The sequence below is a fragment of the Argentina silus genome (assembly GCF_951799395.1).
Source record: "Argentina silus genome assembly, chromosome: 8".
NCBI lineage: Eukaryota > Metazoa > Chordata > Actinopteri > Argentiniformes > Argentinidae > Argentina > Argentina silus.
Genome location: NC_139662.1, coordinates 14,191,233 through 14,212,580, shown reverse-complemented (window position 1 = coordinate 14,212,580; position 21,348 = coordinate 14,191,233). Strand labels below are relative to the sequence as shown.

The 21,348-nt window shown below is 44.8% G+C and overlaps 3 protein-coding genes across 5 annotated transcripts; all 3 read left to right on the top strand.

Moving 5' to 3' along the window:
- Positions 1 to 164: 164 nt before the first annotated feature.
- LOC310808563 (mRNA export factor-like) lies at positions 165 to 4,973 on the top strand (the record flags this gene model as incomplete). 3 transcript variants are annotated; one of them, XR_014554364.1, is made up of 14 exons in its annotated part: positions 165 to 233; positions 586 to 692; positions 888 to 992; positions 1,147 to 1,239; positions 1,430 to 1,516; positions 1,796 to 1,882; positions 2,226 to 2,297; positions 2,644 to 2,751; positions 2,901 to 3,007; positions 3,245 to 3,320; positions 3,493 to 3,687; positions 3,835 to 3,920; positions 4,177 to 4,252; positions 4,568 to 4,973. XR_014554364.1 is itself a non-coding variant. In XM_083675535.1 (13 exons), coding segments are annotated over exons 2-13 (1,113 nt in total). In that variant the 5' UTR covers positions 165 to 233; positions 586 to 596. The 3 variants fall into 3 exon arrangements, 2 of the variants coding, with proteins under 2 accessions (XP_083531661.1, XP_083531660.1); XM_083675535.1 differs by having other exon boundaries at positions 4,177 to 4,973; XM_083675534.1 differs by lacking the exons at positions 4,177 to 4,252; positions 4,568 to 4,973 and having other exon boundaries at positions 3,835 to 3,924.
- A 438-nt stretch (positions 4,974 to 5,411) lies between these two features.
- Positions 5,412 to 10,915, top strand: srsf6a (serine and arginine rich splicing factor 6a). Its single transcript, XM_083675538.1, is given in 7 exon segments — positions 5,412 to 5,586; positions 5,937 to 6,097; positions 7,736 to 7,860; positions 8,629 to 8,822; positions 9,220 to 9,297; positions 9,678 to 9,709; positions 9,712 to 10,915. Coding segments are annotated over 7 exon segments (1,023 nt in total). The 5' UTR covers positions 5,412 to 5,479; the 3' UTR covers positions 10,038 to 10,915.
- Positions 10,916 to 12,306: 1,391 nt separating this feature from the next.
- Positions 12,307 to 21,133, top strand: l3mbtl1 (L3MBTL histone methyl-lysine binding protein 1; the record flags this gene model as incomplete). The annotated part of the gene is made up of 22 exons (XM_083676060.1): positions 12,307 to 12,448; positions 12,553 to 12,635; positions 12,678 to 12,800; positions 13,131 to 13,266; positions 13,886 to 14,147; positions 14,542 to 14,677; positions 15,414 to 15,450; positions 15,746 to 15,828; positions 16,368 to 16,472; positions 16,809 to 16,944; positions 17,189 to 17,280; positions 17,451 to 17,602; positions 17,773 to 17,849; positions 18,228 to 18,313; positions 18,512 to 18,622; positions 18,909 to 19,047; positions 19,289 to 19,388; positions 19,702 to 19,902; positions 20,139 to 20,188; positions 20,374 to 20,531; positions 20,813 to 20,875; positions 20,999 to 21,133. The coding sequence occupies 22 exons, from the start codon at positions 12,307 to 12,309 to the stop codon at positions 21,131 to 21,133; spliced, it is 2,607 nt and encodes an 868-aa protein (XP_083532186.1).
- Between the last annotated feature and the right edge of the window lie 215 nt (positions 21,134 to 21,348).

Genomic DNA, 21,348 nt, shown 5'->3' with positions numbered 1-21,348 from the left:
ACGTATATAGTATCTGCAATGGTCTTTAGATATGTCGTATAGTCTGCAGTAACAATCTTGCCCCAGTGACGGTGCATTCATATAACGTGAGAGGATTTGTAGATCTACGCTGCACCATAAGCGCATGTTCTGAAAGCGCGACGCGCCCCTGGAAGAAAGATAGTACTTCCGTTTCCGCTCTGAGCAGCACTTCTGCTGAACTGCTTTTCATCATATCAATCATATAAACAAAGGTAAACAAGTGGGGTAGATTACTGCTGTACTAATTTGTACTATAGAAAATAAAGTTATCTAACTTATCGCTGTTCTCAGAAGCGAATGCCAGGCGCATGTGCATGATTAATAAGATAGGTGATGGTGGTCAGCTAGTTAGCTGTTAGCAGCATTGAACAGTGTCAACCGGAGAAACTTCATTCATTTGCCGAAACATAATAAGGTGTATCATAGCTACAATGGATATTAAGCTATCCTAATGTTATCACTCTTTAACACCTGTCCAATTCGATTAAACAACGACAATCTGTAATGCTATTAATCATGTGTCATTCGTGTTGTCTTTCTAACCACATGCGCGCTGCCTCTCAGATCAATCGATCATGAGCTTGTTTGGCGCAAGCTCGGGCTTCGGCACGGCGGGGACAACAGCAAGTGTGTTTGGGGGCGCAACCGTCGACACCCATAACCCAATGAAGGTAATGCATGGGAACAACCTATTGCTGATCTATATACCATATACTAATATATTTATATACTGTAGATCATTGCAAGCTATATGTAGGATATGCAATTAAGTGGCTGCACAGGGAATCTTTTACAGGATAATGGTATATTTGTCTATGTAAAAGTACACAGTAGATTTGTGTGTGCGTTCTTATCTCATCTTGCAGGATGTGGAGGTAACATCACCACCAGATGACAGCATCAGTTGCTTGGCCTTCAGTCCCCCAACCATGCCAGGGAACTTTCTCATTGGAGGCTCCTGGGCAAATGATGTGAGTTCATGCTAGCAGTGTTTTTAATGGCAGCTCTAACCGATGCCACTGGTTGGTTGTTTTCTTCCATGGTGATTCCAATTGTTGACAGTGATTGGTTGTGTCTTCCATGTCATTTCTAATGGGTGACTTTGATTGTGTGTGTGTGTTCTAGGTGAGGTGTTGGGAGGTGCAAGACAATGGACAGACAGTCCCCAAGGCCCAGCAGATGCACACAGGGCCAGTGCTGGATGTCTGCTGGAGTGAAGTACGGTGCCACACCATAAGAGTACACGTGTTCACACCCTTTTATGGGTTTATAACCAAATGATTGGCACACTATGCATCAGTTCTCCTGAGTGTAAAACCCAGCAAGGTGTTTTAATGACCTGTATCTCTTTCTGTCTCTGTCTCCCCCCTCTCTCTCCCCCCCTGTCTCCCCCCTCTCTTTCTCTCAGGACGGAAGCAAGGTGTTCACAGCGTCCTGTGATAAGACAGCCAAGATGTGGGACCTCAACAGCAACCAGGCCATGCAGGTGGCCCAGGTAAACATGTCTCACTGTTTGTCAACCACTGTTATTCAGTTGGAAGAGTGTCATTTCCCCACCTGTCCAAATTCACAGAACTGCTTTCTTCTTATGGCTACTTTATAAGAAAGTACTGTTGTCTCTAGATCCGATCAAAAATTATGATTATGATCTTTATTTAATCCATTTGGAAATATTTTCTTTGTCCTATTCAATAGGAAAACTGTCATACAACACATCAAGACAACAAAACAATTAAAATAACGATGATCTTGTATTTCCGCTGTTCCTCCCCAGCATGATGCTCCCATCAGAACGGTCAAGTGGATCCAAGCCCCCAACTACAACTGTATCATGACAGGCAGCTGGGACAAAACTCTCAAGGTGAGGGAGGAAAAAACTGTGATTTTAAAAACCATGGAAGTTTGTCTCTTACACAAAACTCTATTGACAGTCAAAGTAGAGAGGCTTTCAAATGCAAATGTTGTTGTAGTATAATAAACGTTTACTGTAGTAATATAGTTAAACACGCTACAATTATCTGTCTGTCTGTCCATCTATAGTTAAACATGCTACTGTCTGTCTATATGTCGATCTATCTATCTATCGATCTATCTATCTATCTATCTATCTATCTATCTATCTATCTATAGTTAAACATGCTACAATGGTTCATCTGTTGGTTCTGTGTTTGTTTGATTTGCCTGGTTTTTCTTCTGTGTTCTAGTTTTGGGACACCCGCTCTCCAAACCCCATGATGTCTCTGCAGCTCCCAGAGAGGTGCTACAGTGCTGACGTGGTGAGGATCTGGGGGTGATAGTACCGGATTCTCCTCGGGAACCTGGGGCACGTTCAGGACAGGGGATGCTGCTGGAGGTAGTCATTGGAGGAAGGGCATGTTTGATACCATTCCTCATTCCGTTACACGCATTACAATGAGCCCATCCTCCAATGACAACGTCCGCCAGCCTCCCCTGGTTCAGGGGTGTTCAACACTGCACATTGCTGATGGAAATGTTCCCTACTCCTCCGCTTGTCAGAGAGGCTGATCTGATAGCTGAATCGATAGCAGAATGTTTAGATCTTTGCCGATAGAATGTGCTCTTCTGTCAGCTGATTGGCTGACGTGTCCTTGTGGTCGCCAGGTATACCCTATGGCGGTGGTGGCATCGGCAGAGCGGCATCTGATCGTCTACCAACTGGAGAACCAGCCGTCAGAGTTCAGGAGGATAGAGTCCCCCCTCAAACACCAGGTGAGTGGTCACACACACATACATACTCTCTCACCTCTCTCTCTCACCTTTCTCTCTCACACACACACACACACACACACACACTTGTGCACACTGTTCAGTGTGCATTGGTTATTGATTAGTTAGTCTGTCTCCTCTGCCCCTGTCAGCATCGCTGTGTGGCCATCTTCAAGGACAAACAGAATAAGCCCACAGGATTTGCTCTGGGAAGCATAGAGGGACGGGTTGCCATTCACTACATAAATCCCCCTAACCCGTGAGTATCACCAATCCAGGTCTTGTATAGTTGGAACAAATGGGAGAAAAGGTTTGCTACCCGAACTTGTCCTATAAGAATACTGATTTTTGTTCAGCATTTCAAAGTGTTTAGTTTTGTTGTATGGTGACCAAGTGAACACTAGTTACTCTGAATCTTCTTTTACAAACGAGAACGTTTGTGAAACACTTTACTTTACTCCACCCCTCTCAATGCGTTTCTGTCTGTCTGTTGCAGTGCGAAGGACAACTTCACCTTTAAGTGTCACAGGTCGAATGGCACCAACACAGCCACACCACAAGACATCTACGCCGTGAGTCTGGCTTTCATCAGCCTGGTCTCCCCAGATCTGAGATGACAATAGCACAGATAACAGATCTGTGGCAACTAGGTTAAGCTTTCATACATGTATGTCTACAGTTAAACCATACAATCTTGTATTATTTTTAAGGAGTACAGCTTGTTGTTGTGTGTGTTTTGAACAGGTCAATGCCATCTCTTTCCATCCTGTTCACGGTACGCTGGCGACAATTGGGTCTGACGGCCGCTTCAGTTTCTGGGACAAAGACGCCCGCACCAAGCTCAAGACCTCTGAACAGCTGGATCAGCCAATCACAGCTAGCTGCTTCAATGCCAACGGCAACATATTTGCCTACGCCTCCAGCTATGATTGGTCAAAGGTAACGCTGTGACTCATACTGACTCAAATTATGATTGGTTGAAGGATCATTCTATTCCCTCTAAGCAAATTCCCTTAAATATGGCTTGTAGTTCTATTCAAGCTCTGTCAAATGAATTCAACTGTTTCTTTGTCTCTAACCCTTTAGGGACATGAGTACTACAACCCCCAGAAGAAGAACTTCATCTTCTTACGTAATGCTTCTGAGGAGCTGAAACCCAGGAACAAAAAATGGTAAGTCTGTCAGACTGTCTGTGATTGTCACCATGGCAATCACTTCCACTATTCATATGGCCTCCTATGTATCCTGTTCTTCTTTTCATGGTGTTCAGGATGAATGGTGTGCTGCTAGAAAGCTGTGAGGATGTTGGTTATCATTCTACACAAAAAATATGATTTTAAAGGAAACTATAACTATTTGGGGATACGTAAAGAAAGACTTGAAAAGAAAAGTGTTCATGTCTGATAACTTTTTCTCTTGTTTTGCTAGATCTTTCCAGAGGTGTCTCTTCTTCGTCTGTTGTTTTTTCAAAATGGAGGACTGTCAAACACACACGCCAGCTACGGTGTGTGTGCCTGAACCACTCCTGTACGTTCCTGTACTGTGCCAATTAAACCAATGGTGAAGCTACGGCTTGCCAACTTAGGGACCAGTCTCATAGATGCTTCGGCTCTATCCCCTAAAACTCAGACATTTATGTAGATATGTAAATCTGAAAGAATTGGATTGGTATAAGAAAGATGGGAAAGATTGAGCTACCACCATCTTGCTTATACCTATCTCGTCTTCTCAGATCTACACAAGTGTCTAGGGCTTTTTTCTGGACTGGGCCCTCGTCTGTTTAGTTGACATTGACCCGGCTTCTCTTTTCCTGCCGCAGGGACCTTGAGAATACACAGTGGAGAGGGGAGTACTATAAGGCTTTACATACTGCAGGGCTGACCCAACCCAACCCGACCCGCACTGTTCTGGTTTTGGTACACATTGTCCTTTCTGTTTCCACTTTCCAGCATTGTTACAGCAGCTATGATGGATGTGTGTAACGAGGCCAGCTCAGTTCAGCTTGGTTCGGTTTTTAGCTCAGTTCAGCTCAACTCAGCCTGGTTCAGCTCTGTAGTGTGATTAGGGTATAATACTGTTTTGTTATCAGTATCAATATTGTAAATGTTACCTTTTTTTATTGTATCTTACAGACACCTTGATTGCATAAAGATGTTTCTCCTCTGTAGCATTGTTGCTCAGTTTAATGAAATAATAAATGTACAAAATAAACAAACTATGCTCTACTTTATGTTTTTCAGTCCTATAGTTATAATGTTCCCCATTTGTTTTGTTTTTTTGTGTTCCTTCACTCAACTCGTGATGTACATGATTCCTATGAATTGAATATAGGAATCACAGAAACCACAGAAATACATAAAAACATAGATAGTCTCTACATCACTGGAAAGACAATCCCCAGTGAGGATATAGTTTGCTTTTTTTTCCATTAAAATAATTCAGGCATTGGGGGGGCGGTCAGGGTAGAATGAACGAGTTGAACAAGATCTTGAGCAAGGAGTTTGTAGCTAGTGCTTTTGGTATCCATCAGCAATAATAACCCTTCTATTCTAGACAGTAAATACCTAGTCGTCTCCACCACACACTTATCCAGAAGGTGGCGGTAATGCACCAACTGGTTTGCACTCCGCCATATAAACCGAAAGAAGAGCAAGAGTAGCTATTGTTGTACAAGTGTAAGCTTATCGCGGCTAGGTGCCAGTTTCGAAAGCAGACGGGAGGTTTTGTAACCATGCCTCGTGTGTATGTTGGGCGACTAAGTTATCATGTTCGTGAGAAAGACCTTCAGAAGTTTTTCGGCGGATATGGCAAGCTTATGGAAATTGATCTAAAAAATGGGTGAGTTTGTTTGAGCAACAAAAAAGCTAGCTAATGCGGCTAGCATGCCATATTAGCGCTACAGATGTATGTAGATTTACGTAATGATTGTCAGCTTTGGAAATGACATTAACAAAATGCATGAAACTGTAAGTTCCTCGCTGCCATTCAAGCTTTTGCATGGTTCAGGTGGATGTGGACCAGTGTCCCATAGTCAAAATGGCAGTTTGTTGTTGATGTGCGTTTGACTTCGTTGCCATGTCATCAAAGCTAACTTCAGCAACTAGTTTATGTGATGTTGAAGATCATGTATTTATCGGTAGTTGTCAGGCAGAAGAGGGGACAATTAATTTGACCATTTTATCTTTCAGATACGGCTTTGTGGAGTTCGAGGACAACCGAGACGCGGATGACGCAGTGTATGAACTCAACGGAAAGGAGTTGTGTGGGGAGCGAATCATTGTGGAGCATGCTCGAGGACCGCGGCGCGACCGGGATGGATACGGCGGGGGTAGCGGGCGCAGTAAGTGCAGTTTATTTATACGATACACACCCTGTCCTCTGTTCCCATGGGTTGAGGAGCACACAAACATCGGAGTTTGAACTAGGTATAACTGATCAATAGATCGATTCCATGCCCCCTACTTAGAATGATTACTACCTACCTATACCTCTCAGTCCATTGTCTTGTGCTATGGACTCCCCTCCCTACACCTAAAGTTGTTATACATTGCCTAGTGTAGGTTTACAACTATCCCAGCAGATCATATTCAAATCATGGATAGTGTGCATGTGATAAACAATCTTGTCATGGCATCATTTTGTGCAACACAATCATATCACCTCCTCTACATGGAGTGGAAAGCTCATTATGGCATGCCAGTGTAGAATGTTCTAGATCCCTGGGAGGGTGTGCTTGAGGGGGCCAATGTTAAAAAAACATTTCCCTTATCAACCCCCCTCCTATTTGAGGGCGATAGAATGTTTATCCATTTCCAGTGTTTTCTCCCTGGATTAATTGTTCTAGTAATGTATTTACTGCCAAGTCAAAACGTTAATCACCATAGTTTATCCCAGCTGTGTCATTAGATAGACCCATTACATGTGAAATGTATTTCCAGTATGCTTTCAACATTAACAAAAGTCCCTTGATTGTTTCAATTTGAAAGAGTCCAGTTGCGGGCTGAGTCCGAGTCCGTTGAGGCTAAAGATGACTGGCTAAGATGACTGCCTGTCCCGTTTGGCCTTGGCTTTCACCTTACAATGTGTGTGTGACCTATGCCCTTTGACCCTTGGCTGACCTAACCGGAAGCCATGATGACAGCAGCCTATTGCCAATAGACCAGGGGTGATGGTGAGGATTCCCATTGGTTTTTATGTTGAAAGAATAAATGAAGACCGACTCTAATACACAAAAACTAATACATGTTACAGCTCACTAAGTGAGTGAAGACGCTGAATTTCTGTTCAGTTTGGTCACAACCAGTTTGATTACCGGTAAAAAGCCATGATAAAAATAAAACTTTGTAGATTTATGACATTATGTCTTATAGCATTTTATCCAAGATCTTTAGAACAACTTTGTGGAAGCCTCCTTTTATTTGTTTTACAGGATTCAAAGGGTTTGCAAGAACATCACTGTCCAGTTGATTTGCGTGGCTAATTACAGCTGTTTGATTTCCCTCAGACAGGCTGTATGTAGCCTTGAGACAGATGCAGGGGTGTTCTTTGCACTGCAGTCAACATCTTCAGAGTCTGTACAGCGAGAAAGGCAAACAAAAGATACAAACTAAGAACCAATGCCCTTGCCAAGGCTTGTAGGTAGATTTCATTTACTCACTGTATATGAAGGTTTGTCTTCAGAATGGGTTCAGATCAGGGGAGGCTGGTGGATGTAGAAATTATAGGACGGGCTCATTGTAATGCATGGAATGGAATGAGGAATCCTCCATGCATTACAATCAACCTGTCCCCTGTCCTCCTTTCTACCTCCTCCAGCCTCCCCCAGTCCAGATGGACATCAGTTAACTTGACATGCCATGTTTTTTTTTTTTTTAATTTTCTATCCTTGTAGCAGCAGCCTTTTGTTTTTTTTGATGATCCACAATGAATTCTGCACCCACAACTGTGTGTATATTGTCTCACTATCTGTCTCCCTGTCGTTTTAAAGGTGGTAGTAGTAGTTACAGCAGCCAGAGCCGTACAGGCAGGGATAAGTATGGGCCGCCTGTCCGAACAGAATACCGTCTGATCGTGGAGAACCTCTCCAGCCGCTGCAGCTGGCAGGACCTCAAGGTGAGCTGTGGGGGGCGCTATAATAATAATAATGTCACTGCGATTTCACCAATTTTCGAACTGTGTCGAACAGATTGTGACGACTTGAACATTGCAGTACTTGTTTTGCCATATCCCCTACATGATGTGTCCATATGTCATCAAAACCTGAAAAGTAAATTCTGTAGTAGGATAATTGATTGGCACATCAATATCAACCGGTACAGCTGCCACCGTTGACATGCAAGAATCGATGGCTGTGGTAGAGCGTAGTTTGTTTACTTCTGCATGCATTAAGCGTTCTAATGCAGTGACATCGCTCACGCCTCACCAGGAATCTAGATCAGTGGGTTATATTTATGGGCGCGAGGGACAAACTCTCTAAGTAGAATTATCAACTGTGCCAGTTGCCATCCCTGGCGAGAAATACTCTACGCTTAATGCATTGTGAGAGGTTGTTTTCCCAGGACACAGTTTAATCCTAGTTCTAGACTAGAACCCCCTTTTTAACGGATTGTCCAGTTAACATAGTCTTCAATCTGGGTCCTGGGGAATCTAGCCCTGTTTTAACTCATTTAGTGCCGAGGGTGAAATAAAGTTGCCAAAGTGGTCAACATTCTAGCGTGCCACGGATGACTTTATTCACCAAAAATGCATAAATTATGATGCTTCAATTTGTAGCCAATCAAAGTATTGTTTGTAGGTAAATACCACATAAAACACTTACTAAGTCAGAGTGATTTTATTTTCTCCCCTGTTTCCTGATTGTCTCAACCTCTCACCTTCCAGGATTTCATGCGCCAGGCTGGAGAGGTGACATATGCAGATGCCCATAAGGAGCGCACCAACGAGGGGGTGATCGAGTTCCGCTCCCAGTCGGACATGAGGAGAGCCCTGGACAAGCTGGACGGTACCGACATCAATGGACGCAAGATCCGCCTGGTGAAGGACCGCCGACGCTCCGACTCTGGAAGCCGCTCCAGGTGGGACTCCGCTCCGTTTTGGGCTATCAGATTGATTGATTGATTAGCCTTTTTTCAATTGTTAGGAACATGACTCCTTGTGTCCTCTCCTCCGTCCTCCACTCGTGTCGTCCTCAAAAAGCATTGGAGGAGAAGATCTAAGGGGAGGAACCTAAATAGTCTTATCCAATGTGTTTTCAGTAGGACACGAGTGGAGGATGAAGGAGAAGTTCCTAACAATTGAGAAAAGGTTATTGATTGATTTCATTTAGTGTTTTTGTGGAAGAGGTCACTTGTCATATCAAGGCTTTTAGACAGCCTTTTCACCGTCAATTGGCATACGCTTGTTTTTCAGGTACTATTTGTTTGCTTTTGGGAAGTCTGTGTTTGGGTTTATACTCGTCTCTTCCCACCGCAGGTCTCGTAGCCGACGTCGTTCCCGTAGCAGGAGCTGCAGAAGCAGGAGTTCCAGGAGCTACTCCAAATCTCATTCCCGGTAAGTGGCTACCCTGTCTCTGGGAAAGGTTCGGCTTGGTTCATATGAAAAATCTGATTATGTTGCCCCGAAAATACTGTTGGTTTATTCAGACATTTAGGGCCGGTTTCACAGACAAGGTTTAAGCCTAGTCCTGGACTAATTCACACTTTCAATGGCAAATTGCCACTGAGGATGCTTTTTAGTCTAGGACTAGGCTCAAGCCTTGGCTGTGAAACCGGCCCTTAGACTTTTTTTTTTTATTTATTTTTTTATTTTTTATTTTTTTTTAACCCTGCACTAGAAATGTGTTGGATGTGTGTGCATGTACTGTTGACTTGATTTACTATGACTGAGATCCTAAACGATGTTGCAATGCTGTTTCTATTCTTTCCCTTCAGATCACGTTCCCGCAGCAAGAGGAGGCATGTCCAGGAGCAAGGTCCTGCTCCAAGTCCCATTCCCGCTCTCGCACCCCGAAATCCAGATCCCGCTCAGACAACCGAAAGTCGCGTTCCAAGAGCCCGTTCCTGGTGAAGGTGGAGAGGAAGTCCCGCAGCCGTTCCAAGGAGAAGTCCGACAACAAGAAGTCTTGTAGCCGTTCGCCGACCCTCGTGAACGTGAAGGAAGAGCCTGCAGAATCCGCCTCTTGCTCTCCAGCTGACGAGCGGCGCTCCAAGTCTGGAGACAAACGCTCCGCTTCTCACTCCAAATCCTGCTCACCGTCTCGCTCCCGGTCCAGATCAGCCTCCCTGGAGTAAAGCTGTTGATCAGTTGTTATGCTTCAGCCCCACGGTATATACATGCTGGCTATGTCGTATTATAGGGTTGCCTCTCAATACTCAAATGTGGTTTCTTCTCCTCTTCCTCTCATCTCTCCTCATATTTTCCTCTCCCTGGTTTCTTCCCCTCATTGCTCCTCTTTTCCTCTCCCTGGTTTCTTCCCCTCCTCTTCTCTTCTCCTCTCTCCCTGGTTTCTTCCCCTTATATCCTCTTCCTGTCCTCTCTCCTCCTCCCTGGTTTCTTCCACACTCCTTCGTCTCTGATCAGAGAAGGCAGGACTGGTAGAAGGAATGACTGCAGCAGCCTGTTTTCTTTCACTTCTCCAGTCTCCTGAGATCAACATAGATGAAGGAAAGGAACCAAGTTTGAATATTGAGACGCACCCGAGGAGTGTCTCTCTTCTTTGCTTTGACATCTTCTATTGCAGCTTCATAAGCATCATCTGCTTAGTCTTAATCGGTGCTTTCCACTGGCACATTCAACACAAACTCTGATTCTAGAGACATTATTATGCTATGATGAGAGATTTAAAGTTGTGACTTTGTATTGATAAAACATGTCAGGCATTTTTTCTTTTACATTCTGCTTGTTTTTGCTCTTTTTTTTTTCTTTCTTTCCTCCCCATATATCTGCGTTGGCTCACCTCTGTTAAGATGCAAGATGGCCTGATAATAAGCTACGTTGTTGATTTGATCCGATTATTGAACTCAAAGGCAGGACGAAGCATGATCCCCGAAGTTGTACAGATAGTAGACAAAATATATCCAACCAGGGATGGGGGATGGAGGCTATATATTCTATTCCATGAGTCATGTTGATGACTCATTATAATGTCCTTTTTTATTGTACATTTAATAAAAAATATGATGAAAGTGTTGTGTGGTTTCTGTTTTTCCTCCAAGATATTTGATGCACTGCATAGATTTAGACACTTTTTCAGACCTTACAAGCCAATTTACAGATATGTGATATGAACATATCAGATTAAGTTATTTTTAGGATGATGTTTACACTTGTTAATATAGCATATTAATAAAAAAAATTGTACAACGGTTTTAGTCAACCAATGAGGAATGTATACTGAATGCAGTGTTGCAGACTTGGTGCTTGCACTCAAATCCCTGACTGTTACTTTGTATCAACCATTATGGAAGTGAAACGGTACATTGTTGAGCGGTATGAATCTGTGACCCGCGCATGCGCTATTAAAGATCTTGACCCGCAGGAGAAAGCGCTGGTAAGCCAAATTGATTCCTGAATTGATCAGCAAGCATTAATTCATTTTGCTTGGACATAAATGCAATAAACAGTGCAAACCGTGTTATCTTAAAATGTTAAGGTTCTGGTAGGTGTCAGTTGTTTTTTGCGGTTGGTACAGTAGATGTAGCGTGCGTGGACTTGCGAATATAATTAGCCATAAAGCTATTCTGGTATCGCAAATTGTGCATTTTCTGCCATTCAATAGTTTTAGAAATATTATGTAATATGCGATGCTACCGAAAAAATTAGAATAGTGGTGACAGGCTATTTTTTCCCTCGGTGCTTGACATGAAATGATATGGTCATTCATTCGAGATCTTGCCAGGTTTGGTTGCAATGAACATTTTCATAAATTGAATTGAGTTCCTATGGTTTTTTTCTCAAATTGCTTGAACGATTTCTGATCCTCCGCCATTTTATAACGGAATTGCTGAGGTTTAGGTAATTTAACAATATAATTGGATTTTTCTGAAGTGCCTCGACTTTCATGTTTATTTCGAGGATGCAGGTTTTCACGAATAGTCTATAATTAAACAGCTTTTCGAAATGCAGGGAGTCATTCCAGGTCAAGCACTATAGGTTTTTTGTGATATTAGCAGTTTTTTGTTGTTGTTCTTTTTCTCCTTAATACACTTAGGTGAGATGAACTTAAAAAGCCAGTCATTAAATTTTCAAGGTTTCTTTCAAATGCTTTCCTTCTAACACACATAGATACACAGCCACTACAGTTTGCTAAAGGTCACATAAATGTGCTTTACCTTTGCTGTTCAAAATTCCTTTCAGATGTCTAAAGCAATAGAGCTAGTGGTTACAAATGTCAAAAACCCAGAAATAAAGCCTATATTCTCTCTCTCTCTCTCTCTCTCTCTCTCTCTCTCTCTCTCTCTCTCTCTCTCTCTCTCTCTCTCTCTCTCTCTCTCTCTCTCTCTCTCTCTCTCTCTCTCTCTCTCTCTCTCTCTTCCTCAGTGGCAGTGAGTGAGGTTTGCCATGAGTGTCAAAGTGGACCCGGAAGTCCCGCCCACAGAACCAGAGGCTCCTCCCACGGACCCCAGTGATGACCTCACCTGTAACGACAGCCTGTCCTTAAAGACACACCCCCAGAGTGCCACAGCAGCGCTTATCCTACCAGGTGAGATGAGAAGACCACTACAAAGTGATCTACCACGGTGAGTGAAAGGGTGCCTTCTGGCCTGCAGTTTAACAGCCCACTCTCTCCCCCAGCTCCTGCCCCAGCCCCTGCCCCCAGCACACCCAAGGTGGAGGTCTCTTCAGGGGTGATAGACACAAGTAAAGCAGCTGGAGCTGGAGAGATGGAGGCCCCTACCCCTACCTCCAGCCTAGCCCCCACCCCCACCCCCACCCCCAGCCCCATCCTAGCCCCCACCTCGACCTTAGCCCCCCAGGTTGGGGGAACGTGTAGCATCGTCCACGTGCTGGAATGGAAAGAAGGAATGGCAATTCTGCCAAGCAGCAACCTCAAGGTGATTGATGTTTTGTTTACATTGGGTTGTCGTGTGAATGTAAAAGGGCTTTGTAAGTGTTGCAGGAGTGAAGAGACGTTGTGGTAAACATGCAGTGTCCAGGGTTCGAATGACAGGCGTCTGGGGGCACCCCCATAACAACAGTGCCTTTTAAAAGAAGTGAAATGTCATATCTAAATTGGACACCCCCCAACAGTCTATGTGTAATTTATACCCTGTGTGTGCGTGTGTGTGTGTGTGTGTGTGTGTGTGTGTGCGTGTGCGTTTGCGTGTGTGTGTGTGTGTGTGTGCGTGTGCGTGTGCGTGTGCGTGTGCGTGTGTGTGTTGTAGTTCTGTGTGAGCGACGTTGGAACTCTGGGGGTGATCAGCCCAGTGGCAGTCAGCTGTGCTGAGTCAGCAGCAGCAGCAGCAGCAGGGGTTTCTGGGAAGTCACCTAACTCAGAACACAGGCCACCAGACAACACAGGTACAGGTAGGCTACCAGACAACACATCAGGGGAGGCTGGTGGAGGTAGAAACTGGAGAACAGGCTCATTGTAATGCATGGAATGAAATGAGGAATGTTATCAAACGCATGTGTTTGATGTGTTTGATACCATTCCTGATTCGGTTCCATGTATTACAATGAGCCCATCCTCTGATTTCTACCTCCACCAGCCTCCACTGACAATAATAATAATACATTTATTTATAGAGCACATTTTCGTACAGAGACTGCAGCTCAAAATGCTGTACATAAAAATCTGAGAAACAATAGTGCAATAGAAGAAAAGTGAAATAGGAAAACAGTAAATAAAAAGCAGAAGCCTACATGTTAACATGATACAAGCAACGGTAATAGATAATTAAATACATGATACAGGTAGGCTACCAGACATCAGCAGTATTGTATGTTGTCTGAAGCTTGTCAATCTCTTGATAAACAGTTATGGAAATCGAGATTTTAACCATAAATATGTTTTTTTTCCCCATAAAGTTCCATTCGTCCTTTAGTAGAATGGCTGAATACATCCCTCACATATAAATCCACTCTCACATTAGCACCCCTGTATATGCTCCTTTGCCGGACCTTGACACTGTTACAGATGTGGCGCCGCCCAGCTGTGTGAGTGCTGCTGGTTCCGGTACTGGTACTGTGGATCAGGAGATGGAGAGGCCCATCAAGACTGAACCAGAGACCCGGTTGGTGACGGGTGGTCCAGGGGGGCCAGGTGTCCCAGGGGGGCTGGGGGGCCTGGGGTGCCTGGGGGGCCTGGGGGGGCCACTGTTGGGTCAACACGAGAGTTGCAACCCTGTGGCTCAGAGGACATACCCAGCAGAGCTGCGCAGGGAGCCCATGACTGAGAAGTAATTCAACACCTAAACATGTTTTATTTCAGATACTGTATCTGTGGATGGATATGGGAAGCCTCTTGCGATAAGGTTTCCCTTTGTCAAGGGAGACTAGGTTAAAGGGGCAATCTGAGATGGGTTTAGACAGTTGAACCAAGCTCATGAGGCATTTATACGTTATATTCTCCAAGAATCAAACGCTATATATAATTAATTTAAAAGTCCAAAAATGGATCTACAAATCCCAGATTGCCCCTTTAAGACAGCAGTTTTACATTACAATATCAAATTACCATATAGTCACATTTAATAGGCACCTTGTGAACAAGAGAACAGTGAACAAGAGAACAATGAACAAGAGAACAGAAACTCTGCAGCACTCACATCTGTCTCCTCTGTCTCTAAGGAGGGTTGGAGGGGGAGGAGAGAAGGTTCCTGGGTCAAGGGTCATGTCTCTGGACCCTGAGTTGCTGAAGCCCATGAAGAAGAGGAAGAGGAAGGACTACCTGAGTCCCTCGGAGGAGGACTCTGAGTTGGAGGCCATGGTGGGTCAAGACCTCGGTAGTCTCGTTCCCAGACACTTTCGCCCAAATGTGTGAAAGGTCTGGTGGACCAACGCGTCAAACTTGGCCTTCATTCAGCCAATAGAATGACCGTTTATAACAGACGGCGCATAGCCATTTGCTTTACTTTGCATCAATCATCTCCCGCCCCCTCCCCCCCAGTGCTTGCACACCACACGTTTCTGATTCGGAGCAACGCCTTGCAGCCATGTGATTCGTTTAAATCAAATAATAACAAATACTTTACTCTGTAAAATCACTCCCACTAAGGCCAGGTTTGAGTCGTTGTTATTCCAGGCTTATATGCGCTATGCACACTAGCCTGGGGACAAGGTTAAGACCTGGAAGATGGTCTGTTTCACACAAAAACACACAGTATGCAAGCTAGAAATAGTTAGGTTACTTAATATTTGACTAATGTGATGATCATATCAGTACTTTGAGTTGTGAGGGTTGTTGTTAACTACAAGACTCCATTCATATTATAGACACTAATGGTGTGTTCATGACAAGTCAGAAACTCAGAACCTCAGAGTTCAAATGCATGTAAGTTATTTGCATAGAGCTTCCTATTGGTTGATTCTCATACTCTCTTAGTGGGTTACCAAGTCAGAAATTTCCTAGAACCAACATGTCATAAATGCACCAAGTCTTTTAGGATATAATGAAGAAGTCTCTGTTTTTCTTGTTGTTTTTCTGTTTTCAGGAGGAGAAGATGGACGACTTAAAGACAGAGAGCAGACTGAACAGAACATGTAAGCTGCTGTACTGAACTACTATATCAACATGCTGACGTTATTGTTATTGTCTCTCTCTCGCTCTCGCTCTCTCTCTCTCTCTATCTCTCTCTCTCTCTCTCTATATATATATATATATATGTATATATATATATATATATATATATATATATATATATATATATATATATATAACAAATGTATGCTTTAGCGACTGAATTAAGGGATTAATAAAGTTACCTGTAGTGGCCTTATCACAACTGTGAGTGATATCTTACCTTGTTGATATCACATACCTGTGTGTGAACAGTAGGGGGCGGGATGGAGCAGTGGACGTGGAACCGGTACCTGGAGGAGCAGAAAGCAGTGGCAGCGTCAATCAAGCTCTTTCAAGAGGTAGGCCTGTGTTTCAAGACCTTTCATTCATCCGTCTATCAAATACAGTATGTTTTTGGTATTGTTTTTACAAACTGACTGAGAGAGAACGGTTTCATAGTATTCTTGGCAAGAAAAGTAGTGATGAAACTTGAAAGCAGTGTGATTGGTAAAATAGCAAGTTGTACTATTACTATTCTATTCTATTCTATTCTATTCTATTCTATTCTATTCTATTCAGTATCTATTATATTATATTATATTCAGTATATATTCTATTCCATTCAGTATCTATTCTATTATATTCTGTATCAATTCTATTCTATTATATTCTATTGGGTACCTATTCGATTCTATTGTATTCTATTCAGTATAAATTCTATTCTATTCCTTATCAATTCTATTCTATTCTACACAGTATCTATTCAGTATCTATTTGATTGTATTCTATTCTATTCAGTATCTATTCTATTCTGTTCTATTCTATGAAGCTCTGTGACCTGTGACCTGTACTGAAGTGTATGAATGTGTCTGTTTCCTGTGAATCCCTGTACCTCCAGGGTCAGAGGGTCCCCCAGTGCAAAAGCAGCTTCCGCCAGGGGATGAAGCTGGAGGGCATCGACCCCCAGCACCCCTCCATGTACTTCGTCCTGACTGTGGCTGAGGTATGTGCTGGGCTGATCAACCTGCATATCTGTTGAGGTCTACCTCAACATCTCTCCCAGGGGAGGCCGGTGGAGGCAGAAATCAGAGGACAGGCTCATTGTAATGCCTGGAATGGAAACACATGTTTGATACCATTCCTTATTCCGTTCCATGCATTACAAAGAGCCCCTCCTCCAATGTATACCTCCACCAGCCTCCCCTGGTCTCTCCCTGTCCTAACTGTTCAGCTTCATACCTGTGTGAAAAATCTGAGCAAAAGGAAAGAGCGACAGAAAGAGGAAGAGAGTGTGTTGCTCCGTAGACATAGTTCCTCTTGTCTCTTGTCCCGTGTTTAGGTGTGTGGCTACCGGTTGCGCCTCCATTTTGACGGCTACTCAGACTGTCATGATTTCTGGGTAAACGCCAACTCCTCTGACATCCACCCAGCAGGATGGTGTGAGAGCACTGGACACAAACTCTATACCCCCAAAGGTAGGAGGGACACACACAGACACACACACACACACACACACACACACACGCATGCGCCCACACACACACACACACACACACACACACACACGCTAACACACGCACACACACACACACACACACACAGGGGCATGCACACACACACACACACACACACACACACACACACACACACACACACACACACACTACTGTATAATATCTACTGTATAGTCTCATCTCTTTGTATATCTCTATACCACAGGGTGTAAGGAGGAGGAGTTCTCTTGGGCCAACTACCTGAGGATGACCAAAGCACAACCCGCCCCTAAAGAGCTGTTTGCCAGCCCTGGGAGAGTGAGTCTAACACCACCACACCATTCTCAAAAAGCATCTAGCTGGTATATTTACACTATCTTATTATGCTGTGTGTGTGTGTGTGTGTGTGTGTGTGTGTGTGTGTGTGTGTGTGTGTGTGTGTGTGTGTGTGTGTGTGTGCGTGTGTGCGTGCGTGTCTCCCTGGTCAGACGGATATGGAGTGTGGGTTCGAGGTGGGGATGAAACTGGAAGCAGTTGACCGCATGAACCCCTCTCTCATCTGCGTAGCGACCGTAACCGACGTGGTCGACGACCGCTTCCTGGTTCACTTCGATAACTGGGACGACACGTATGACTATTGGTGAGGCCCTCCCTCTGTCTGTCATCAGCCCCTCTGACTGAACAGACATTTCGTCACACGCTTAACAATGACATCAGATTCGATTTTTCATGTCTTTGATATTTTGGCTGTGATGTTGAGTCGCCATTTGTCTGTTTGAGCTTATTGGTCAATTTGCCCCTCTCACGCAGGTGTGATGCCAGCAGTCCATACATTCATCCTATTGGCTGGTGCCAAGAGAGGAGTCTCCCACTCACGCCACCTCAAGGTGATTGGCATTTTGGAGAAAATAGTATAGGGAAGGGATCAGAGGAGGCTGGTGGAGGTAGAAATCGGAGGACGGGCTTATTGTAATGCATGGAATGGAATGAGGAAATATATCAAACACTAGTTAGACTAGTTAGTCATCATGGTTAGTTTAGTGTAGTGAAACTAGGCTCAATGACCTGCAGGGTTCTCCCCTGGATTGCATCATCATAACCCAACGCAAAAAATCCCGCTAGCGTTGGTGATCAAAGATGGTGACTCTATCATTACTAAATGGGTTTTAATTAGCCTTGAAATGTTTACATAGTGCAGCGCCACTCTTCCATTCTCTGGGGGAGAACCCTGACCTTGTATCTCATGTGCTCTGTCATGTGTTCAGACTACCCAGACCCTGGGAGGTTCTCCTGGTCCAGATATCTGGATGAGACAGGCTCCACGGCCGTGGCTGCTGGCGCTTTCAAAGTGGTGAGTACACTACTGGACCACGGACCATGAGATGCGTTGCAATGAAAGCAACTACACTTATATTATTTCAGGCATCTATCTGGAAACTGGAGGCTGTGTGTTTGTGTGTGTGTGTGTGTGTGTGTGTGTGTGTGTGTGTGTGTGTGTGTGTGTGTGTGTGTGTGTGTGTGTTATGGTTGTGTGTGTACCCCTCCTCAGCGTCCTGCCCATGGCTTCCAACCCCAGATGAAGCTGGAGGCGGTGGACAAGAGAAGTCCAGGTCTGATCCGGGTGGCTACAGTGGAAGAGGTGGAAACACATCGCATTAAGGTTAGCGTGTGTGAGTGTTTGTGTGTGTGTGTGTGTGTGTGCGCGTGCGTGCGTGCGTGTGCGCACGTGTATGTGTCTGTGTGTGTGTGTGTGTGTGTGTGTGTGTGGGTGTGAATGTTTGTGTGTGCCTTCCTGTCTGCCTGCCTGTGTGCATGTGGGCATGGGCATTCATGATTGTGTGTGTGTGTGTGTGTGTGTGTATGTGTGTGTGTGTGTGTGTGTGTGTGTGTGTGTGTGTGTGTGTGTGTGTGTGTGTGTGTGTGTGTGTGTGTGTGTACTCCCACAGGTCCACTTTGACGGCTGGAGCCACATGTATGATGAGTGGATGGACTCGGACCACCCTGATCTCCACCCTGTAGGCTGGTGTGAGACCACCGGTCACCCACTGAAGGTGCCCCCCCATGAGTCCTCAACCCCCCAACACGGTAACAACCACCATACTACTACTACTTCCACCTATCTACAGTATAACTACTAGGGTTGGGGTCAATTGGGATCTTAAAATACCCGGTGTAAGAGGTGAATTGAAGAGTGTGTGTGTGTGTGTGTGTGTGTGTGTGTGTGTGTGTGTGTGTGTGTGTGTGTGTGTGTGTATGTGTGTGTGTGTGTGTGTGTGTGTGTGTGTGTGTGTGTGTGTGTGTGTGTGTGTGTGTGTGTGTGTATCAGGTCCCAGAGAGCCACCAGCACCAGGCCAGTCCAGTTACTCCTCTATGCCGTGTAAAGGAATCAGCCACCAACGAAACACCAAGTATAGCTTCCACCACAGGTCAGTCATATCATAGCACTGTACCAGGGGAGGCTGGTGGAGGTAGAAATCGGAGGACAGGCTCATTGTAATGCATGGAATGGAATATGGAATATGGAATATGGAATGGTATCAAATGTGTCATTAGTAGTAGCTGAGACAGTGTTATGAAACAATAGCATCCCCACTTGTATACTTGTTTATTGTCCATGCACGCTAAATGCTATGCTAGTCTGCTAGTCTGATAACTTATGGGTTCTTCTCCATTGCATTACTGCAGTGCTGAACATGCTGTTATCTTTACAATGGTGTCAACATCATGGTTTGTAAACAGGAAGTGTCCGACCCCGGGGTGTGACGGCTCGGGACACGTGACTGGGCGATTCACAGCGCATCACTGTCTGTCAGGCTGCCCATTGGCTGAGAGGAACCAGGGCCGGCTCAAGGCTGACCTATCAGACACAGAGGGGGCTGGGGGCAAGAGGAACATCCTAGTCTTCGGCCAAAGGACTAAGAAGTCACGCTACCATGGCAGGTAATGGACCCCCCTCTATGCCCTGTCCCCCTCTCCCTCTTTCCCTCTCTTCTCTGGCCCCTCCCCCTTCCCCTCTCTCCCCTGTCCCTCTCTCCGTCCCTCCGTCCCTCCCTCTCTCCTCTGTCCCCCTGCCCCTCTCTCCCCTCCCCCTCTCTCCCATGTCCCCCCCCGTCCCCCTCTCCCTCTCTCCCCCCACCACTCACCCACTCTCTCTCTCCCACTCTGTCTGTTCATAGGATTGGTCGTCCCCCCAAATACAGGAAGAGCCAGCAGAGAACCTACCAGAGTGAGTCTCAGAGCTTGACACAATTTGTCTACTCTGTGCAGCCTGGGCCCTTGTCTCAATGGGTTAACAAAGTATAGTGGTGCCCAAGAGATCCGGGTACGAATCCAGCCAGTCATGCGTATGTGTGTGTGTTTCTGTGTGTTTCTGTGTGTGTGTGTGTGTGTTCTCCTGGTTTTTTTTTTCAGCGATGGCCACAGAGGGTGTGTACTCGTCACTGTTCATGTCTGCACTGTCGGCCCACCCTGACCGGACCCTGTCTCTGTGCTGGGAGCAGCACTGTAAACTGCTGCCTGGCGTAGAGGGGATACACGCCAGCCAGGTGGCAGCATGGAGCGTAGAGGAGGTGAGAGATACACACATCCCCTGTTTATATCTATTTATCAAGGGAGGCGAGTATTATGCATAAAAAGTGTTGTCATTTCTGAATGGTGACACCAATATGTAGACAAATACCATCAAATAAAAGATGAGAATCTCTACTTTAACCTCATAGGAATTGTTTGATTTATAATCCAAACTTCTGGAGTGTAGCTTTAACTCCAATCTACTCATTTCTGTTAATTTCATGTTTATGTCTACCCATTTCTAATTGACCTGTACCAAGTTCTATATTCATCCCTACAGGTGTTTGGGTTTGTCCACAATCTTACTGGCTGTGAAGAGCAAGCTAGTCTCTTTAAAGAGGAAGTGAGTATATTGTATGAGGCACTGTAAGGTGTTCAAACAAACAGTTGTGTAATGGATAGTTATGTTTTGTTTTGTCATTTTCATAGTGATGGAATTCAGAGATGCTTGTGTATTTGTCCCTAGATGATTGACGGGGAAGCCTTCCTATTGTTGACACAGACTGACATTGTGAAAATCATGAGTATCAAGCTTGGTCCCGCCCTCAAGATCTCCAACGCCATTTTAATGTTCAAGAGCACTGATGAAGGCCTCAAGTGACCCCGCCCCCTCGCTCGGGCCAGAGGCCTCAGTGACCAATCATCATCATGTGCCAATTCATCCAGATCCTGAAACCCCGCCCCTTTTCATGTGTTTGGTGTTCAGTAACCATCAGAGAGGGAGAGCGTGGGGGGTGGGAGTGGGTGGATGTGTGTGTGGATTTGTGTGTGTGTGTATGTGTGTGTGTGTATGTGTGTGTGTGTGAGAGAGAGAGA